The following is a 21,372-nucleotide window of genomic DNA, read 5'->3' as shown; positions in this document are numbered from 1 at the left end:
GCTACAGATGAAAACAGGTAGTAACTTCAGTTCTTACATATCAAGGCACATCTATTTATTGCACTGTACACTTAAGGACAAATACAATTACAAAATTAGTAGCTATTGTGGCAAGTCCCAAACATTGTCTAGAATTAACCACTATCTCTTTTGCTAGAAGAGATTTTGCTGCCCCTTCATAATTGGTTTCCAGTTATCAACAAGAATAAATCCTAACATTAAAAAACCCTCTACCCTACTAATCTTCAGTTGCAGTAAAAGGGGACATTCTTAAACCTTAGTTCATCCATTCTATATGGGGATTCTTTTCAAGATTCCCTCCCAAGCTCCAGATACTGGAGTTGGCCCATCGCTGACTAGGGCTGATTTTTTTTATTTGCTACCATGTGGCTTTTTAAAAAAAATCCAAGTACACTAGTAAAATAAATTTTCCTTTTAGAATATTCCTCTAAATCCCGAAAGCTCTGATAAAGCTAACAAAAAGCAAAGGAAATAAAAACCATGGGGAAATGGTGAAGGGGAGCAGGAGGTACAGGCATCTAGTTATGGCATGCTGGGAATAAAAAATACAGTGAGGGGGGGAGCCAGGGTGGCTCAGTAGGTTAGGCCTCTGCCTTTGGCTCACGTCATGATCTCAGGGTCCTAGGATCCATCCCCTGCTTCCCTCTGCCTCTCTGCCTAATTGTGTCTCTGTGTTAAACAAATAATCAATCTTTATTTTTTTTTTTTTTAAAGATTTTATTTATTTGACAGAGAGAAATCACAAGTAGATGGAGAGGCAGGCAGAGAGAGAGAGAGGGAAGCAGGCTCCCTGCTGAGCAGAGAGCCCGATGCGGGCCTCGATCCCAGGACCCTGAGATCATGACCCGAGCCGAAGGCAGCAGCTTAACCCACTGAGCCACCCAGGCGCCCAATAATCAATCTTTAAACAAATAAAAAAAAGTACAGCAAAGGGAGTATGACGGCAGTAGTGTTGAGTGTTGCATGATGACACATGGTAGCTACATTTTCAGTGAGCAACTAAGCTATACACCTAAAACTAATGTAACACAATGTGTCAACTGCACTTCAATTTAAAGAGTGAGGGGGATTCTGAATGATTACTAAAAATAAAAAACAGGACCAGCAGGTACTTAGGCAGTGATTCCACTGGCCCCGCCCGAATCAGTGCCTCTGTTTTAAAAAAAAAAAAAAAAGACTTATTTATTTATTTATTTGACAGAGAGAGAGAGAGAAAGAGAGAGAGAGATCACAAGTAGGCAGGCGGGCCGCAGGCTCCCCACTGAGCAGACAGCTCGATGCAGGGCTCGATCCCAGGACCCTGAGATCATGACCTGAGCCAAAGGCAGAGGCTTAACCCACTGAGTCGCACAGGCACCCAGTTCCTTCATTTTATACTTCCAAATTTCTTCACTTACATTTATGTACAGAACACATTCCAATTTTTTTTTAACAGAAAATACTTCATTTGATTCCAAAAGTCAACCCAGGCAGTCTAGCACAAATGTCACGATCTCTGTAGAGTGTTGGGGAAACTGAGGCTCAAAGGCACACAACGTCACCCACAAACCTGTGGGATCAGAAGGGGCACTCCTGCCCAAGGACCACCAACACTCAAGGCAGCACTGCACATATTCCGGGCAAGAAATCTTCACAACCGCCAAAAACTGGAAACACAAATGCTCCTCAGCCTGTGACAGTCTACAGTGTGGTACCCAATACAGTGGAAAACTACGCATTAATAAAAAGGGGGGGACCTGAGGACACCCACAGCATGTGGATGGACTGCATGATGCCTAGTGAAGAAACCGGACTTGAAAGTTTTCAGCCCTGCATCATTCCATGTTGTGACATGATGAGACAAAACCATAGGCCTGAAGAACAGATCCATGCTGCCCGAGGCTGAAGGGTGAGGCACGTGGAAAGTGAGAAAACCGTTCTGTGTTTGGACTGTGGTCGTTTTCACACACTGTATAACCTCATCAAAACTATACACTAAAAAACGTTAATTTTACAATATGTCGATTATACTTCAGTAAACAAAAACAAATACCAAAAAGCCGAAACAGACTAGGAGAAATGAAACCTTCCTTCACTCAGAGGTCTGGCAGCACAACTGCAGACAAAGCATGTGGTTGGAGAAGGGAGTTGTTCTGGACATCCTCAAGATTGAAGAGAGGGAGGGGAAGCAGGGGCAGGGGGAGCTCTGCCCTGTAGCTTCTACTGAGCCTTCTCCCTGCTCCCACTCAAGATTATAACCATCACAAGCTGGTTAGTGTGGTTCCCACTAGGGAAACAGCTGAAGGCAGCCATCCACAGATGGCCCCTCCATGTACCCGCAACAACCCCACTGAGGGGTCAGAACCAAATCAAAACCACAGAGGGGGGCAGGGATTCCCTTAATCCCAAATTGGCTGTGTAAGCTCCATGAGGGAAAGAATTGGGGACTATTCTATGGTTTCCCCAGGGCCTCCTATTTTTCCTAAATCACTTTTCACAGAACATTTCATCTTTCCTTCAACTGTGTGTAAGATTACACCAAGTACAATGGGCATAAACAGATTTGGGAATAAAAATGGCAGTCTCTCCCGGTTAGCACACAACTCAACTGGCAAGGGCTGGAGGCATGTCCGTAAGTGCAACCTGCTGGCAGGAGTCAGTAGCAAGCTGGGTGTACCCAGCATTCACTGCACTGATAGAACAGCAAAGCTAACTTCGGACACATTTTACAGTCTGATGTCCTCCCCATATTTTCATGAAGTTTCAAATGGAATCAATCAAGTCAGGTGGTGCCTGCTGTAAGAAATGGCCCAACTAGGATGTCATCTTTTCAGCTATGTTGCTTGTGGAGTTGGTTGTCTCTGAGCCTCAAACCCAAATTCCTGGTATACGGGGAGGGGAGGGGGAAGCAGGGACTGAACCTGCGAAGTCTCTGGTTAGACTCTGACAGAGGGAGAAAAGATGTGCTCTGTCTTGTGAGAAAAGATGTGAGGGTCTTTTGAGTAACCAGCATCCACACACTTCACACCAGCAATCGCAGAGCCCACCAGTGGCAGCACCTCATTCAGTGTGTGTTTTGTGTCATCTGAACAAACAGCTTCATCACCACAACCCGGACAAACCCTTCCATAGGACTACTATTAAAACCATCTTGGGGGCGCCTGGGTGGCTCAGTGGGTTAAGCTGCTGCCTTTGGCTCAGGTCATGATCTCAGGGTCCTGGGATCGAGTCCCGCATCGGGCTCTCTGCTCAGCAGGAAGCCTGCTTCCTCCTCTCTCTCTGCCTGCCTCTCTGCCTACTTGTGATCTCTGTCAAATAAATAAATAAAATCTTTAAAAAAAAATAAAAAAATAAAAAAATAAAACCATCTTGGGGTGCCTGGGTGGCTCAGTGGGTTAAGCCTCTGCCTTTGGCTCAGGTCATGATCCCAGGGTCCTGAGGTGGAGCCCTGCATGGGCCCTTCCCATAGGCGGGAAGCCTGCTTCTCCCTCTCACAGCCCCCCTGGTTTAGTGTTCCTTCTCTCTTGCTCGCTCTCTCTCTATTAAATAAATAAATAAAACCATCTTTGCCCTACCCATTTTTCTGCTCCATACTGTCCACATCTTGTGGCTACATTTTTGGTACAAGCCTACAGATGATCCTAAGAGAGAAAGCTCTCCCTCTGACCTTGATCCCAAAGAGAGGCAGAAGCCCCTGATCCAAATTTGTGGATGTGGGCTACCCACCCTAATGATGACTGCCAGTTAGTCCCAATTCTCTCTCTCTCTTTTTTTAAAAAAAAAAAAAAAAAAAAAGATTATTTGGGCACCTGGGTGGCTCAGTGCGTTAAGCTGCTGCCTTCGGCTCAGGTCATGATCTCAGGGTCCTGGGATCCAGTCCCACATCGGGCTCTCTGCTCAGCGGGGAGCCTGCTTCCTCCTCTCTCTCTCTCTGCCTGCCTCTCTGCCTACTTGTGATCTCTCTCTCTGTCAAATAAATAAATAAATAATCTTTAAAAAAAAAAATATTATTTATTTGACAGAGAGAGATCAGGAGAAGGCAGAGAGGCAGGCAGAGAGAGAGGAGGAAGCAGGCTCCCTGCTGAGCAGAGCCCTGATGCGGGGAGTTCATGACCTGAGCGGAAGGCAGAGGCTTTAACCCACTGAGCCACCCAGGTGCCCCCCAATTCTCATTTTTAAAAACACTGTAACACCTGTGCTGAAGTAGTCCTCAGAACCATATTTAGCAGCAAAATCTAAGTGTGTAGTTTTGGAGTTTTTTGTTTTCTTTTTTTTTTAAGATTTTCATTTTAGGACCACCTGGCTCAGCCGGAGAACGCGCAATTTCTTAATCTTGGGGTCATGAGTTTGAGCCCCACACCGCATGTAGGAATTACTTAAAATAAATAAAATTTGGGGCACCTGGATGGCTCAGTCATTAGGCATCTGCCTTCAGCTCAGGTCATGATCCCAGAGTGCTGGGACTGAACCCCACATCGGGCTCCCTGTTCAGTGGGGAGCCTGCTTCTCCCTCTGCTTGTGCTCTCTTCTCAATCTCTTTTTCTGACAAATAAGTAAATAAAATCTTAAAAAAAAAATAAAATAAGTTTTTTTTTTAATCCACTGAGCCACCCAGGCGCCCCAAGTTTTTTTTTTTTTTAAATAAATATTTTAGGGGCCCCTGGGTGGCTCAGTCCGTTAAAGCCTCTGCCTTCGGCTCATGTCTTGATCCTAGGGTCCTGGGATGGAGCCCCATGTTGGGCTCTCTGCTCAGTGGGGAGCCTGCTTCCCTTCCTCCCTCTCAGCCTATTTGTGATCTCCTATCAGATAAATAAATAAAATCTTTTTAATAAATAAATACATAAATAAATAAACAAATATTTTAAAGTAATCCTACACCCAGTGTAGGGCTCATGACCCTGAGATCAAGAAGTCACGTGCTCCTCTGACTGAGCCAGGCAGGCATCCCTAAGTGTATATACTGTTTAATACAAAAGCATTTTCGTGATTATCCAATTAGTCAGAGTATGAAAGAAAGAGTATGAAAGTTCCCAAACCGACTGACATGTCAAGAAAAACTGCAAATGGTTAAGGCTAAACTTTCCAAAAGTAACCACCAAAGGATACAGTGGCTGACATATTTAGGAAGGCACAGGAGCTCTTGTCCTATTCCCACAGGTTCCTCACTAGCTCAGGGGCCCTCAAAATTCCCAAGGTGTCAGAGCCACAGAGAATGCCCTCACTCTTCACAACTGACCTTGACCCACTTCATTCTCTTTTGTGTACCATGCTCTGCTTCATTCAAATTCCATTAATGTTGACAGAATGTGCTATTCTGCAGAAGTCTGTGTGGATAAACCACAATCGAGAATTATCCCTTTTTCATGGTGAAGCCCAGTATTTATAACTTCATTTGCTGATGTATTACTGAGAGCAGTAACTTTATCGCTAAAGATTATCACTTCCTTAGGACCATCTGTGTAGAAAAAATGCTTTTGAACATATTATAACTGGTTGCCAATTTTTTGTGCTTTTTGGTCATTAAATTGGGATCATTTAAACAGATTCACTTAAAAAAAGCAACTCGCTTGGTGGGACCTGATGCTCAGGTAAGGCACTGGCTGAGTAGCAACTTCCATTAAGGAGGACAAAATCAAAACATTATTGTTCTTTAGTCTTCAGATTAAACATGGATCTCCCAAAACTGCAGCTGGGTTTCAACAGGAATCAAAACCCAGGAATTGGAATTCTCCGGCATTTCACTGCACTCTACCTTCAGGGAAGCTGGAGATGGCATCTGAAGGGAAAGAACTACACTGGAACAAGGTTTAAGTCAAAGAGTCTCGGATGTAAATAGCCAGCATTCAACCTCCCATTCCTCCCCAATTTTTCTGGAGTCCTGTCAGTCAAAACAGTCAATATGGTTTCAGTCAACTCGGTTTGTGGGTATAGACAAAACCTCAAAGGGAGAGGAATAATTTAGTACTGAACAAGCACCAGGTCACATCAACTGAAGAGGAAAGATGGATCAAGCTTCCTCTCGCAAGTCACAATGCTTGAAAGGTCAAGAGAAAGGGGGAAAGAGTGGGCTGCAATGGGTGGCCATCTTGCTCCCTTTAGGCAACTGTAATTCTTTATCAGTATCTTTCTTTTGCTCTCTTGCAAAATAACAGATATGGCAAAAACAGCCTTACTGAGCCAAGCCTGACTCTTTGTTAGTGTTTGGGGGGAGGGAACACTACTTTGAAACTGCCTGCGTGGTAGGATACTTCTCAACCTTTTGCTTAAGTGTCACAAAGAATGACACCAAAATGGTCCTTTATTCACTAAGAATGAATGCATCTAAAATAAACCCTGCCCTGAGTGAGGAACTGAGACAGAGAACTCGCAAGACTAAGCAAACCATGTGCCTTTTAAGTTAGCACCAGAGAAAATAAAATTGGGGAGGGGAAGGTTAAACTTTAGAAATACAGATTATTTGATAAGCTAAAACTTCTCTTTAATCAGAAAAACTTATAAACCCTTTTTTTCCTGGCAAACTACTTCAACAAACAAAGGCATTTTTAACTATTTCACCTCCTCATTTATAGCTTCCCCCAAAAGCTAACTCCTTTTCTATGTATGTACCACATTTGTAAAATGACAACACAAAAAGCAGAACAGCTATGTTCACAATTTTATATGTGAGAAGAAAGTGGTTTCCATTTTAAGTAATGCTTTAGGAAACTATACACGTTAATGCTCGTTTTCATGTCCTTCAAGCTGAAAGGACTCAACATTTTTAACAGCTAAAATGGGAGAGAGAACTAGGGTGTATAAAGGGAATTTTATTCTTATCTTCAAACACTTTCCGGATTTCTTTATTCCATGTCCTAGTATTTAACTTGAAAGCACCTGAATCATAAAGAATGTATAGTAATATCAATGGAAAAACTGCAGTCTGGGAGAAAGTGCCTGTTTTCTTCCTAAAATATCTTTACTGCCCCCCCCAAAAGAATTTGATCATTGTAAACAAAAATTTTACAGACCAAAAATCAAGTCTATGCAACCCTAAAACCAGTGTAGTTTACTTTTTGGGAAGCTAAAGCAGTCACAAATGGTTCCCCAGACTGCTGATACCACACTGACCTCAAATATGACTAGCACATTTTAGATAAGCTTATGCCTGTGAGGTAACCTAATGAGCACAGGCTTCCCAAACTAGCCATGACCCACCTTCCCTGGGATCCATGTTGATAAAATCCATACCTATGCACTTTAATAGAAAGCTGGGCACATTCCTCAGCTCAAACTTAAAAAACCCCCAGATTACATTCAATGCTACGGAATTGAGATAGCAATAATGAACATTTCGCTCCCATAGACCTTCATCAGGCATTTTCTTAACTCAAGAGACTTCAATGTATACGCATCTACCCACTGAACTGGATTCAAAGCATCAAGCTCCAATTATTTCCAAGGTATGTATGGCAATTTTGGTTTTCTGGCAAATAGAGTTAATGTGTTAAGCAGACATATATTCACCAAATCATGTAAGAAGATGGGGTGCAGAAATACTAGAACGCACAAATCCATTTTTTTCCCTCTTGTCCTCCCAAAATGTCTTTTGGTATACATTTTGTAATTTACAAAGCATATACATGCAGTTTAAAAACATGCTTACACTGGGGATGCATGCCTGAAGAAGCTTAGACTTTAGGAATGTAGAATTTATTAGTACCAGTACTGGTAATATCCCCATCCACCATGACTTATTCAAAATAAGATACTTATCCATTCCACAACTATTTATTGTAAGGCAGCAAACAGTCCTCCTCAAAATGGTTTGAGTGGTTTCCTGGGGAAAGACAATACCCCAAGCCCAGGATGGAAGGGTCAATATTCAGGATCATACTGGGTTGGAATTCTATAACTTATATTTCTAGAAAGCCTTTAAAAAAAAAAAAAAAAAAGCACAACGCAGGGACTAAATATAAATTGTATCAGCACCAGCACCCTATTTTCCATCTTGGAGACTCAGGAAATTCCATTCTCCCGGGCCATGCCTAACTGGGAACAATATTGCCATCGCTGGTGGGCTGAGCTACAATGTTTCCCTCGGTTCAAGATGGCAACTGTGTCACCCCCACCGCCCATCGCTAGTGACAGGGCCTTTCCTGGGGACAGAACACGTTCAGATCCCACTTTGCTTGCCCTTCCACACGCGACACACACACCCTGGCCGCCCCCACCCCGAGATTTGTGCTTCCAGGGTCGACTCCAAGGCAGCCAAGGGCTCACATCCTATACATCACAAATACAATTAGGGCACTCCTCAAAGCAGCCGGAGCAGCACGCTTCTAGACGCACTTAACTCCTCGCTCAAAATATGTGCACACCCCTTTCTAGAGGACGCTTTCTCGGGTGCCCGCGGGGAGAGCAGCGGCCACGGCGGGGAGAGCAGCGGCCACGGCGGGGAGAGCAGCGGCCACGGCGGGGAGAGCAGCGGCCACGGCGGGGAGAGCAGCGGCCACGGCGGGGAGAGCAGCGGCCACGGCGGGGAGAGCAGCGGCCACGGCGGGGAGAGCAGCGGCCACCGTCCGCAGCGTCCGCACCGCTAAGGCGGCCCGAGGCTGGCTGGCCCAGTCGCGGCGAGGCCCACAGCGGCGCCACCTCCTCCGCCTCCTGAGCCCCCTCCTGTCTTGACCGCCGAGCGGCCAGCGGCCCCGCACTTCCCGGCCTGCCTGCCCTTCCAGTCTGGCGCCAGCAGGCCTTTGAACTGACCATTCGAAGGCACGTAATTAGCGAAAAACCCCATACGTTTTGTAAGTGAGCCACAATTCCTTTACCGTTCTGTAGGAAAACCCAATTCCCTTGAGGTTTTGCAGTTACATTTTAAAACAAGTTCTCAAAGCACCACCTGGTCAATCTTGACGAGCCATTTCCAGGGGGATTCCTAAGGAAAGCGGTGGAAAAAGAAAGACCCTACTGGCTGCCTGAGCATCCCTGGGTGTCCCAACTGTTGGAGGCACCCTCGCTAAAAATCAAGGCGGGGGATGGGGGCACACAGGGTCCCAGCCTCCTTCCCAAGGTCAGGTGGCAGCACTGTAAGGCAGGGGCACCCTGAATTATTTAATGGAGCCTGTTGACACAGAAGGCAACTCAGTAAAGAACATTTTAAAATCGAGGTAGATTACAAATGCAGAAAAATAGGTGTGTTTAGAGATTCCATCCATCACAATCAAACAGAAGACAGTCACCCTCCAAAGAGCCTTCATGCTCCTTTCCCAAGTCAGAGGCATGTTTTTTTTTTTAAAAAGAACAGTATTCCCAAATGGTTCCTGATCATTTTTTAATAAAGTTAGAAAGAATTTGTTGAGTGGGACCACTATATGAACCTGGTGCTTTCTCTAACACTTGGGTCCTTTATTTGCAGCATTGGTCTGTCACATTTAAAATTAAAATTTCTAGCTTTCTAAATGCAAATCTCTGCATTAAAGATCTAAAAATTAATTTCCAAGTTTTCTTCTTTTAAATGAATGACTGAGGGGAAGCAGAATTCTGCTCAAAACAGAAAATTTCATTTTCTAGAGAATATTTAGTTTAACAATGTAGGATCTTAATGTCTTTGCCAAAATTCAACCTGGTATTGCACGACTTATAATGTTAGTTTTCAGGGCATCCAGGAACCTCCAGGGCGAGGGGAGCTTCACTTCTCACTTTACACTCTCTCTTACAAGTATAAGACTTTTTTACAAGTCTGGCAACACTGAGCATCTTCTGTTTTAAGCCCAAATAAAACGAATGTGGATCTTTAACTGAGAATATAAATAAAACCTGACATTTAAACTCAACTGCTGGGAGGGAGAATTCAATCAACGGCCCCTCCCAGAAAGGAAATTGTGGCGGATTCAGACGCTCTTTCCCTCCCTTCACCCCCCCCCACCATTTGACCCTAATCGTCAAGTGATTTGACTCCATCTTTTCATTCCTGGGCTTCAAGATCGGTATTTAGTTCAATCATTCATTTTTCTAAAAGTGATGAAAAGAACAGACTACAAACATTGACCTACGAATGTGGAAACTTCTAAGATGAGTCTATCCAAAGCTTAAAAACTAAGGAAAAGAATGCCCCCTAACTTAATACCTAGAAGGAAACTTAAAATGCAGCGCCCACAACAAGTAGATTAGAATTTCAACTTTTTTCCAATAGGAGACGCCGGCTTAAGGCCATCAGGCAATAGCTCCGCCCTCCTCCCCAAATAACAGGTTAGCAATGGAAAAGACTGCGCTGTGCAAGCCTCTGCCTTGCTCGGTGCCAGCACGCCCGTTCCAACTCGCAGACAGCAACTCCCACTAGGACTTCTAAAGTCTCTGCCATCTGCTCTTCCTCCAAGACCATAGGTATTACACACACATCTCACAGGTCTCCAGGTAGATGGCTTAAATTAACGACCCTCCCACCAGAGCCGGCTCCTCCAAATTTTTGGTCCCTTGCTGTAGTGGGCTCAGGTAAGTGGAAGGTCTCACACGGTGTAAAGAATTAAGAAAAAAAGGTTTATTCGACAGCCAGAAAAGCGAACTCAAACCCAAAGGCTGCGGTGCAGCCCTCGGACCCTGCGCCCCCGGGGTTCTAGTTGCTGCAGATGAGTCTGGTTTTTCTCCCCGGGGAAGTCGAGCCCCGGGCTGAGCCGGGTGGAGACACCTCCCCAACCAGGGAAACCAGTTCCTGTAGGATATCGAAGTCGGGGCAGGCGTGAGCGGCCCAAGGGGCTCCCAACTCGGTGAGATCAATGGGCAAGGTCCCCCTATTCTGCCTCTCGCAAGCGCGCACGTGGAAACCAGGTCTACACAGACACACGCACCGCACACCCACACAGCCATCTCCATCCGGGCTCATACCCTACCTTCAAAAGCCCACAATCTGCGAGTATGACAAAAATGAGAAAATATGCTCAAAGAGGGCACTCAGTACTCCGGGAGGCCTGTGGTGTGCCTGTACGGGGGGCCACGTCTACACAGATACTGCTTCATCCCGCATCTTTAACAGCTTGCACGTTTTGTCAAACAGAGAAATAAGGAAATCAAAATCCATAGAGAAGGGGTGTTCTCAAACCTCAAGAGCCATCAAGGGAGAGGGTTCTCGCGCACGGTTACTAGCTCCCCCACCAACACACAACCCTAGCTTTTCCCGGCGCATGCTGAGTGAACAGAATGGGTGCCACAATTTGCCACACCGAAAATCGGATACAGAAACGAGGGGACTCCGCGTCTTGAAACTCTTCCGCAGCCCCTCGCAGCAAGCACACCAAAGCTAGACTTCTATACACACTTCCCGGGTAATGACCTCCTTGGTGGCAACAACTGCAAAGTAGGGAAAGGAAAAACAAATCCAGAGAGGATCCCGCCACATCCCGCTTTGGACCGGTATGGAGGACCTTGGTGAGCAAGCCCCCGCCCGCCTCCGCCCCCCAGGAGGCCGCCCGCGCACTCACCTCATCGTCGTGGTGCTGGCAGAAGCCGAGGCGCTCGGGAAACACCGACAGGATGGAGAAGGGCGCGCCAGGGAAGGGCGGTCCGAGCCCGAGCTGCTGCGCCGCTGCCGCGGCGGCGGGACCTGGCGGGCCCCGCTCGATGTAGTGGTCCTTAGTGAGGCGCACGCGCTGATGCGCGCGGACGCAGTTGTCGCACAGGTGCTCCTGGCAGTCCAGGCAGCGCGACGAGGCCGCGTTGCCCTCGTCGCAGGAGCTGCAGCCGTGAGGCCGACGCAGCAGTAGCGCGGAAGGAGAGGCAGCGGGACCGCCGGGCGCTGAGCGCGAAGGCGCGGGCGGTGGCGGCGCGGGCGGGAGTGGCGCCGGGGCCGAGGCGGACGCGCGCGGGTGCGCGTGGTGCGCGTGGTGCCGGTGGTTGCTGTGGCCGCCCGCGCCCGCCGGGGCTCCGGCACGCCCGTTCTTGGGCGGTGGCTCGTCGGCAGTGGCCACCACAGCGTCGAGCAGGTTGCTGAGCAGGAAGGCAGACGAGGGAAGCGCATCCATGCCCGCCGCCTCGGCCAGCACTACTTTCTGGTCACACACGGGACAGCGCAGCTTGAGTGGCTCTCCCGGCGCGCTGCCGCCCGCCGCCGGCAGCCGGTGCGCTTCGAGGCACGGGCGGCAGAAGGCGTGCAGGCAGGGCAGGACGTGCAGGCGGCGCGCCGCGGCCCCCGGACCCCCGCCGCCGCCACCGGACGACGTGGACGTCTGCGAGGACGACGACGACGCAGACGAGTTGGAGGAGAGCGGCGCCGGGGAGCCGCACATCTCCTTGCACAGCAGGCAGATCTGGAAGTCGGTCTCGGGGAACGAAGCCATTTGCAAGCCGACTCGGAGGAGGGAGGAGACCAGAGAGGAAGAGGAGGAGGATAGAAGAAAACCGCCGAGGTGGGTGGGGGAGCCGCCGACTCACTCAGAAAAATGCATCGATCGGGCCTGCGATCCGGGGGCCGGCTCCAGAGCGGCACGGCCCGCTTGGCCTCGTCGCGCTCGGCCCACGCGCTGCCAGCCCCGACGCTGCGGGCATCAAATGCCACTATCTAGAGGCGACACAGATTCCTGCTGGAGGACGCGGAGGCTGCGTGCCTTTCGAAGCCGGAGCGCCGGAACAAGTCCGGACAAGCGAGGGGCGAGCGGGGGCAGGGAGGTCAGAGGACTCCCGGGAGCAGCTGAAGCGTCGTTCTCCCTAGCCGAGTAAGTCCCCAAAGTAGAGTCTGCTGTGCAATCCCAGTCCCGGCGGGTTAAGCGGAATTTGTTCCGCGAGTATTTGGTGCGTTGCTCTTCTTTCAACAGATTTAGTTAGTCTCTTCTTGGGAGAGAAAAGCTCCCCAAACTAGTAAAGGCGGGAGCGGCGCGACGCCAAGCCCGTGTCCCCCCGCGCGACGCCGGCTGCCCCGCCGCATGACGCGGCGGCCAGGGGCTCCTGGGTGGCCCGGCTTGCAGCGCCCGGGGCTTGCGCACGGCCGGGCGCGGCCTCCCCTGCAGGGCGGTCGGCCCCTCCGCAGCTGCAGCTATTGGGGGCCCGGCCGCGGCCGCACGCGTGTAGTACGCACGCGCGTCCCACGCGCCTCGATTCTCCCGCGCGCCGCCTAGCTTGGCCGCGGCTGCCGGCGCTTAACACGCACGCGCGCCCCACGCGGCCCCGGGCCCTCGTGCCCCCGCCTCGCCCGGCCTTGGCGCCTCCCGCGCGCGCTCCTTCCCCTCCGGTTTAGCCGCGTTGCAGCGCGGGGCCGCAGGTCCCCGCGGGCCGTCCTGAATTATTCATCGGCAGGAAGATATTAGATGTACCCGCTGCCCGCTCCGCGCGAGCCGTCGTGCAATGCTATCCGAGCTCCGCGCGCGCCCCGCGCCCCTCCTCCTCCTCACGTCCGTCCTCTCTGAAACCTTGGCAGCGAAGGGGGATCACATTTCCTTTGTCATCGGGCCATTTCGCCCTCGCCTTGGTCCCCCCTCCGATCCCGAGCCGCGGGGACGGAGCCTCCTCTGGGGCGCGCTGGAATCAGTGGAACCGGCAACGGCCCAGCTCGGTGAGCTCGGAAGCCGCGTGGCCAACGCTGCTGGCCCGCGTCATCTTCTTTCTGGAACGAGTCACCGACCAAGACTCGGGTGGCCCCGGCCGCGCTACGCCTACCGGCCTTTGCTCACGCCGTGCGCTCTGGCCTCCTGGGGCTTTGCACAACTCCCCCAATTCGGGCTGAGTGCGTGCACGCGCGCGCGTGCCCCTCTTTCTCTGCTTTGCCGCCTCTTCCTCCTTCTCCTTCTCCGCTCTTCTCAGTACGCCGGTTATTGGGACTGATCGGAATTCGGAATCCTTTTAATCTCCAAAGGAGCAAACTCACTTCCGCCCGAGTGCTGGGAGGGGGCTGGGGGAGGGGACACAGGGGAGGGGGTTCCAGGCAAACAGGAAACATTAGCCCTCTCGGCTCGGCTCGCTTTTGTGTGCTCCCTCCCTCCTCCCTCCAACCTCCTCCCTTCTCCGTGCCGCTGGGGAGATGAACGCCCCCGGGCTTCGGTGTGACGACCTTTGAAACCTTCCGAGCGAGGAGTGGAGAGCGACTCTTATGTTTATTTAAAAAAGAAAAGATTTCATTTTGAATCCTGGTTCAACCGAGGCTGATATCCCCTGCCAGTGAGGTCTAGGTCCCCCTCCTTTTTTTTTTTTCCTTCCTTTTTACGTTTTCTTAAGGACTCTGCATATCAACACCAAAACACACACTTGTGTGCAACTGGATGCGTGGAATTTAACGAATCCGAATTCCGATCTGCGGAGAAGCCAGTTTCCTTTTGAGTTTAATTGGGGGGGGGGCAGAGGGCAGCTGTTCAGGAGAGGCTACCCGGGTGACGGCCCCACGGCCATCTGGGTGGTGTCTGAGGCTGCCTGGGCAGTTCTGGGAGAGGAACTTGCTTGGCCCTGGAAAGAGACTGACTTAGAGGAGCAGAGAGGGCCACATACCAGGCTTCAGAGGGTGTCTGGTCTGAAGGCCAGCTGGTGGAACAATTGGCACATCTAACACTGTCAAGCTGTTAGTTACATCTTGGATTCTACTTGTACAGGCAACTACCTGAGTGGATCTCAAAAACCTCTGGTGATAGAAGGAAAAACCCAAACACAGAAGAGTTCATACTGTGTGATTCCGTTTACAGGAGACTAGAACAGGCCACAATTAAGCTGTGGAGATGTGAAAAGTATCCTTGGGAGTAAGGCGCTTGGACTGGGAACGGGGATGAGGGAACCCTCTGAGGTGCTGAAATAGAAGTGTATCATTGGTGTATACTTTTGTCAAAACTTGTAAATCTGCCATTTAAGATCTGTGCAAAATTTCAGTGTGTGTAAATTGTACTTCAATTTAAAAAAACAAAAACAAAAACAAAAAAAACTTGTCCAGCCTAAATAACCAAAAAGATAAAGGAAAGGAAAAAAACAAAACATACACACACAACTATATCATCATCCCCAGCTCCTCCTTTGAATTTGTGCATCAGATCCAGGAGTTTTCCAGGGAAAGGTCAACCTGGAAAGCTCTCAAATCAACCCAGCTGGAAAAACGAGCTGAATGACTCAGGCTGCAGAAACATCTCCCTACAGGGACAAATCCATCCCCAGGCCCAAGAATTGCCCTGAGTTGGAAGAGAGCTTCCAGGTGGAGGAAGAGCCTGGCAGCCACCCCATGAACACCCAGGTCCTCAGCTGCCCTTAGAAGGCTTCCTCAGCACCTGGAGCGAATCGAAGCTGAGGGAGCATTCACTGAACTGTGCAAAGAGAACAAAAATGTCCCATAAAACCAAAACATATGTTCATTGTATCTCAATAAAATACAAAACAAAGCTCCTTCTCTGCCAATGAAAGAGAAGGAAACCTCTTAGACTTTAAAGATTAGGGAGGAGCTTCTGTTGCTACCATGTACTGCCAAATACGAGTTTCTTCCATAATTTGAGAGCTGTGTGTAAACATGTACATGCTCCCATGTGAATCTACGCACTCCTATAGAATTTTCCACCATACTGGCCTAGCTCCAGAGTTGTAGTATTTCTAGGGTTTGTTTCTTTTCCTTGCTTTAGTTGTTTTTAATTCTCTCTTTCTCACTCTCTCTCTCTCTCTTTTTTTTTTTAACAAAAACAAAAGGAAAACAGATGGGGAAAGAGAATTGCCAGAAGGAAGATGGCCCCAGAGGGTCAGAAAAGGCCCCACCCTCCAGCATCTAAGAAAAAAGAGGTGCCAAGGCTACAGTCCTCTTGGTCCTAAGACTCTAGATAGTTTGCAAGTGGATGACCAAGATGAAAAGCCAACAGAGACATCCTGGAAGAGCAGGAAGGTTTAACTCCAGGAACAGGAATCAAACTTGACAGCGGTTGGTGGGTTCGTTTCCTGGGGACAATTGCTCAGAATAAACCAAAAAGAGAAGAAAAAAGAAAGAGAAGAGAGAAAAAAGGTTTTGATTTCTTGTCATGAAGTAGCTTCCCTTTCTTTCTTTTCTTGAATTGACAGGACATTGCCAGGAAACAGGGCTGCAGTGTAAATTTTTAAAGTAGCACATTCCTAGTTTCCATTAAGACCATTTACCGAGGCAGGAAAGAGGGTAATCTTTAAAGCAACTGATGAACTCCACTTGTATAGAAATATAGTTGGGTTTTTTAAATATGGTGTAGTGATACAGAACAATTTAGAATTAGACTTCCTAAGGCTAGAGCTTATCCATCAGAAGAATAAGAGCCACATATCCAGATGAAAGCCCCAAGACAGTCCCCTGCTATAAACTAGTATTAAATTTTTCATTGCCACCCTAGCTAATAAACACCCTCTCTTAGCAAGGGAGGAACAAGCAGCCTTCCAGTTTTCTCTCCACTAGGTAACATTAGAAAGGGAGTATAAATACATTCATTCCTGAATCCTGAAAATAAATCATTTCTATTTTAATAGCCACTTTTAAAAGAAGCCAGCCCTAAAATTATGTAGAGAGTAAATTTGCATTTTTTTTTTTCAAATTCATCTCTATTCATATTTTGTTTTCAAAGGTGACACTAGACTTTGCTGCTCTCTCAGACCTGGGGGTGGGATGAGGGGGTGGGGTGGCTAGACCACATTTCCATCATCTGCTTTTTTCATCTGGTCCTTTAATTAAATATTTGATGCATCACGTGTTCTGTTGTCAAAATTGTACCTTTCACCAGCATCCTGAGGGTGCATTTACATAATTTTTAGGTACATAAATCAGCAGAGTATTCTTTTTTAGACATTAAATAAATATTACATCACAATTACTATTTTGAGCCATGAGCAGGCTGGTAACCAGCTTAACAGACGCTCTTGAATCATTGCCTGCATCCTGCCTGTTGGGAGTGGGGGGTGGAGTTCTACACACCTGGCCAACTCTTGACTCTACCCTGACTCTGGCCTTGAAATCATTTGACAGACGTGTGTCAGCTGTTTTCAACAACCTCAAGTTAAGCATACCGGCAAATCAGACGATACAATGTAAACTCTAGTCACCCAGAAATGTATGGTCTGCAGTAGAGATACTTGAATTGTACATACAGAAGGTAAAAAAAAATCAGTACACAGCTTTGGAAGTTAAAGGAAGTTCAGAGCTTAGCTAGGTTTCTAACCCAGCTCCACCACTCTGAGCAAGTTAGGTAAACTCCCTGCACCTCAGATTCCTCATGCTTTGTAACTGGTGGAAACGCCTAGTTCATCCAGGATCAAAGCACTGCTAAATATACTGTGCCTCTTATAGCACCAGTCACATGTAAATGCGCAAGCCCACGTTTAAATCTTAGCTTTGTCACATCATTCTATCATTGCCTTACCACTACGTTCCACGGGCCCTCCACATCTCATACAGGCAGTCATGTTCTTTTTCCCTCCCTAAAAAGAGTTGCCATCTCCGCCTCCCCCCCACCCACTCTGCTCTCCAGGCCCCAGTGCAGCTGCCTGTGGCCCACCATGTCGAAGCGAAGCTCTCAGCCTAGATTATTTTCTTTTTTTCTTTTTAAGATTTTATTTATTTATGACAGAGAGAGACACAGAGAGAGAAGTAACACAAGCAGGGGAAGTGGGAGAGGGAGCAGCAAGCTTCCCGCAGAGCAGGCGCTGATGTGGGGGCCAATGTGAGGACTCGATCCCAGAACCCTGGGATCATGACCCGAGCCAAAGGCATACACTTAACAACTGAGCCACCCAGGCACCCCAAACCTAGATTTTCTAAAACAAAATGTGTGTCTTTCCTAAGGGGGCAAAAAACAATAAAGGTTGTTTTTAAGATGAGCATAGCAGAAAATCAAAATATGTCTAAATCAGTACATACTGTTAACCCTGTGCAGCTTCTTACTTCAGACGCTCTCTGATTTTTTAGCTGAAAAATCTCTATCGCATTTAAATTTCCCTTTTTAGGCCTAACCCTGACCCTCATTCATTCCACCTGTGCCAAATTTCAAGGGCTCCCTCGTACCTAAAAGTTAACTCAGAAGGCTTAACCTGACAACCAAAGATCTCTCTGCTCTGTCTCAAACCTCCATTTCTGTCCCTCTTTAACACAAACTCTGCCCACCGCCTATCTATGTAGATCCCAGTTCAACTGCTTTCAGATGCATTGTCTTTCACTGGCCCTGGCTATTTTGTCTCCCAGACTCCCAGAGCTTTCACTGAAAGGTGGGCTCTATTCCCCCTCCTCTAGAGTCTAGGCCACTCCAGCCAAGGGAGCACAGCAGAAGTGATGCTATGCCCCTTCTGGGCACAATCTTTTTTTCTTTTTCCTTCAAGATTTTATTTATTTATGACAGAGAGAAATAGCGAGAGAGGGAACACAAGTACGGGAGCTGGAGAGGGAAAAGCAGGCTCCCTGCTGAGCAGGGAGCCCCATATGGGGCTCGATCCCAAGACCCTGAGATCATGACCTGAGCCAAGGCAGATGCTTAACCGACTGAGCCATGGGCCCAGACTTTAAAAGAACTGGCAGCTTCTACCTTTGTAGCCTGAGCCACCATGTAAGAAGTCTGACATCCTTTCTGGAGAGTCCCATGGAGAAGGAAAGGGGCCCAGAGCCTAGGCTCCCACCCACTCCTGATAAGGTGCCAGGAAAGTGAATGAAGACATCTTGGATCTTCCAGACCATGCCAACCTGAATACCACCAAGTTGATGCCACAGAGCATCACTTCACTGAGCCACTTTGAATTCCTGATCACAAAGCTGTGAAATAAAATTAAATGGTGGTTGTCGTAAGCCACTAAATTTTGGGGTCATTGGTTACATAGCAATAAATAATTAGGACACTCCCACTCCAGCCTATTCCACATTCTCTGTCAGATCAATGTCCCTAAGTTTCCTATTTCTTTAAAACAGCCTTATTGATGGGGTGCCTGGGTGGCCCAGTGGGTTGGAGCCTCTGCCTCCGGCTCAGGTCATGATCCCAGGATCCTGGGATTGAGCCCCACATCGGGCTCTCTGCTCAGCAGGGAGTCTGCTTCCCCCTCTCTCTCTGCCTGCCTCTCTGCCTACTTGAGATCTCTGTCTGTCAAATAAATAAATAAAATATTTAAAAAAATAAATAAATAAAACAGCCTTATTGTGACATAATTGACATACAATGAATAAACTATTCACATGTTTATAAGATTTTTTTTTTTTAAGATTTTATTTATTTACTTGACAGAATGAGAGAGAAGGAGAACATGAGAGGAGAGAGGGTCAGGGGGAGAAGCAGATACCCTGCTGAGCAGGGATCCTGATGCGGGACTTGATCCTGGGACTCCAGGATCATGACCTGAGCCTGAAGGCAGTCACTTAACCAACTGAGCCACCCAGGAGCCCTCTTTGTAAGATTTTATTTATTTATTTGTCAGTGAGAGAGCACACAAGCAGGGGGAATGACAGGCAGAGGGAGAAGCAGACTCCTCATTGAGTAGGGAGCCGGACTCGATCCCAAGACCCTGAGATCATGACCTGAGCCGAAGACAGACGTTTAACCAGCTGAGACACCCAAGTGTCGCAAACTATTCACACTTAAAAGTATACAGTTTGACACGTTTTAATACATTGATATTTCTGTAAACCCATCATCACGAGAATGAGTATATCTCACCCCCAAAAGTTTTCTTTAACACCTTAATAATCCCTCCATTGAACAGCTCCCCAGGAAACCACTGCTCAGGCTTTCCTCACTAAAGGTCAATTTGCATTTTCTGGAGTTTTATATCAGTGGAACCACATAATATATACACTTCCGTACAATTTGTACTTTTTGGGGAATACGGGTCTGGCTTCTTTCATTCAGCATGACTTTGAGATTAATCTGAATTGTTGTGTGAATCACTAATTCATTTCTTTTTATTGCTGAGTAGTATCCCATTGTGTAGATGTACTATAATTTGTTGATTTAGTCATCCACTGATGGTCATTGGGCTGTTTTCAAGTTTTGGCTATTACAAATAGGGTGCTAGACCATTCAAGTACAAGTCTTTGTTTGGAGAAGTATATCTTCTTCTTCTTTTTTTTTTTTTTTTAAATTTTATTTATTTATTTGACAGACAGAGATCACAAACAGGCAGAGAGGGAGGCAAAGAGGGAGGGAGGAAGCAGCCTTCCCGCTGAGCAGAGAGCCCAATGCAGGGACCTAGGACCTAGGATCATGACCTAGGATCCAGGACCCAGGATCATGACCTGAGCCAAAGGCAGAGGATTTAACCCACTGAGCCACCCAGGAGCCCCGGAGAAGTATATCTTCTCTCTTGGAAAAATAACTATGAGTAGAATGGCTGGGTCAAAGGGTAAGTGTATGTTAACTTTTCAAGGAACTACAAAATGGTTTTAAATATTGCTTGCACCATTTTACATTTCTAGCAGGGAGGTATGAGAGTTCGGTTTTGTCTATACCCTCACCACAGCTTTGTATGGTCAGTTTTGTTTTTTAATTTCATGTTCACCATTATAATAGATGCATGTCGTCTCTCATGGTATGTGTGTATGTGTTTACACTTTTATGTATTCACTTAGAGAGAACACGCAAGCATGTGTGCAAGTGGCAGGAGGGGCAAAGGGAGAGTGAGAAAGAGAATCTCAAGTAGACTCCACGTGCAGTGTGGACTCTGACGAGGGGCTCGATCCCACCACCCAGGGTCATGACCTGAAGCAAAATTAAGAATCAGTGGCTTAACTGAATGAGCAACCTAGGCACCCCTCATTGTGGTTTTATTTTATTCAGGTTTTTTTTAAGATTTTATTTATTTGACAGAGAGAAAGACAGAAAGGAAACACAAGCAAGGGGAGTGGAAGAAGGAGATGCAGGCTTCCTGCTGAGGAGGGAGTTTGATTAGGGACTTGATCCCAGGACCCTGGGACCATGACGTGAGGTGAAGGCAGACCTTAACTGACTGAGCCACACCAGGTGCCCCATTCTCTTTTGTGTTAATTATAAATTTTATGAAATCCAATGTATTAAGTTTGTTGATTTATTCTTTTATGGATTATGCTTTTGGTGATCTAAAAAAATCTTTCTCTAGGCCTTGTTTTCCTTTCCTATAAAATTGGGATAGGGACACCTGGGTGGCTCAGTTGGTTAAGCAGCTGCCTTCGGCTCAGGTCATGATCCCAGCGTCCTGGGATCGAGTCCCACATCGGGCTCCTTGCTCAGCGGGGAGCCTGCTTCTCCCTCTGCCTCTGCCTGCCATTCTGTCTGCCTGTGCTCACTCTCTCCCCTTCTCTCTCTCTGATAAATAAATAAAATCTTAAAAAAAAAAAATGGGGGTAAAGATAGATCCTAGCTCTGTATGACAATGAAGATTAAGTGAGATAATGCTTTAAAAGTATTTAGCTCATGGGGTGCCTGGGTGGCTCAGTCTGTTGAACATCTGACTCTTGGTTTCAGCTCAGGTCGTGATCTCAGGGTCACA

At 47.6% G+C, this 21,372-nt stretch overlaps 2 protein-coding genes across 2 annotated transcripts in view; one reads left to right on the top strand and one right to left on the bottom strand.

Annotated features, from left to right (window-relative positions):
• TRIM71 (tripartite motif containing 71) overlaps positions 1-13,879 on the bottom strand; it is a 68,726-nt gene extending 54,847 nt beyond the window's left edge. Inside the window, exon 1 of the mRNA XM_032301376.1 lies at positions 11,454-13,879. Coding sequence (XP_032157267.1) covers positions 11,454-12,308 — 855 coding nt within the window. The 5' untranslated portion in view covers positions 12,309-13,879. The remainder of the gene's footprint in view (positions 1-11,453) is intronic.
• Positions 13,246-15,587, top strand: LOC116589510 (the record flags this gene model as incomplete). Its single annotated transcript, XM_032341414.1, is given in 4 exon segments — positions 13,246-13,641; positions 13,644-13,706; positions 13,709-13,751; positions 13,754-15,587. Coding segments are annotated over 4 exon segments (534 nt in total), but the record flags the coding sequence as incomplete, so codon positions are not given.
• Between the last annotated feature and the right edge of the window lie 5,785 nt (positions 15,588-21,372).

The sequence above is a fragment of the Mustela erminea genome, chromosome 1 (genome assembly GCF_009829155.1).
Source record: "Mustela erminea isolate mMusErm1 chromosome 1, mMusErm1.Pri, whole genome shotgun sequence".
Lineage (NCBI taxonomy): Eukaryota > Metazoa > Chordata > Mammalia > Carnivora > Mustelidae > Mustela > Mustela erminea.
The sequence above is the reverse complement of the archived record's forward strand: the minus strand, read 5'-3'. Positions and strand labels throughout refer to the sequence as shown.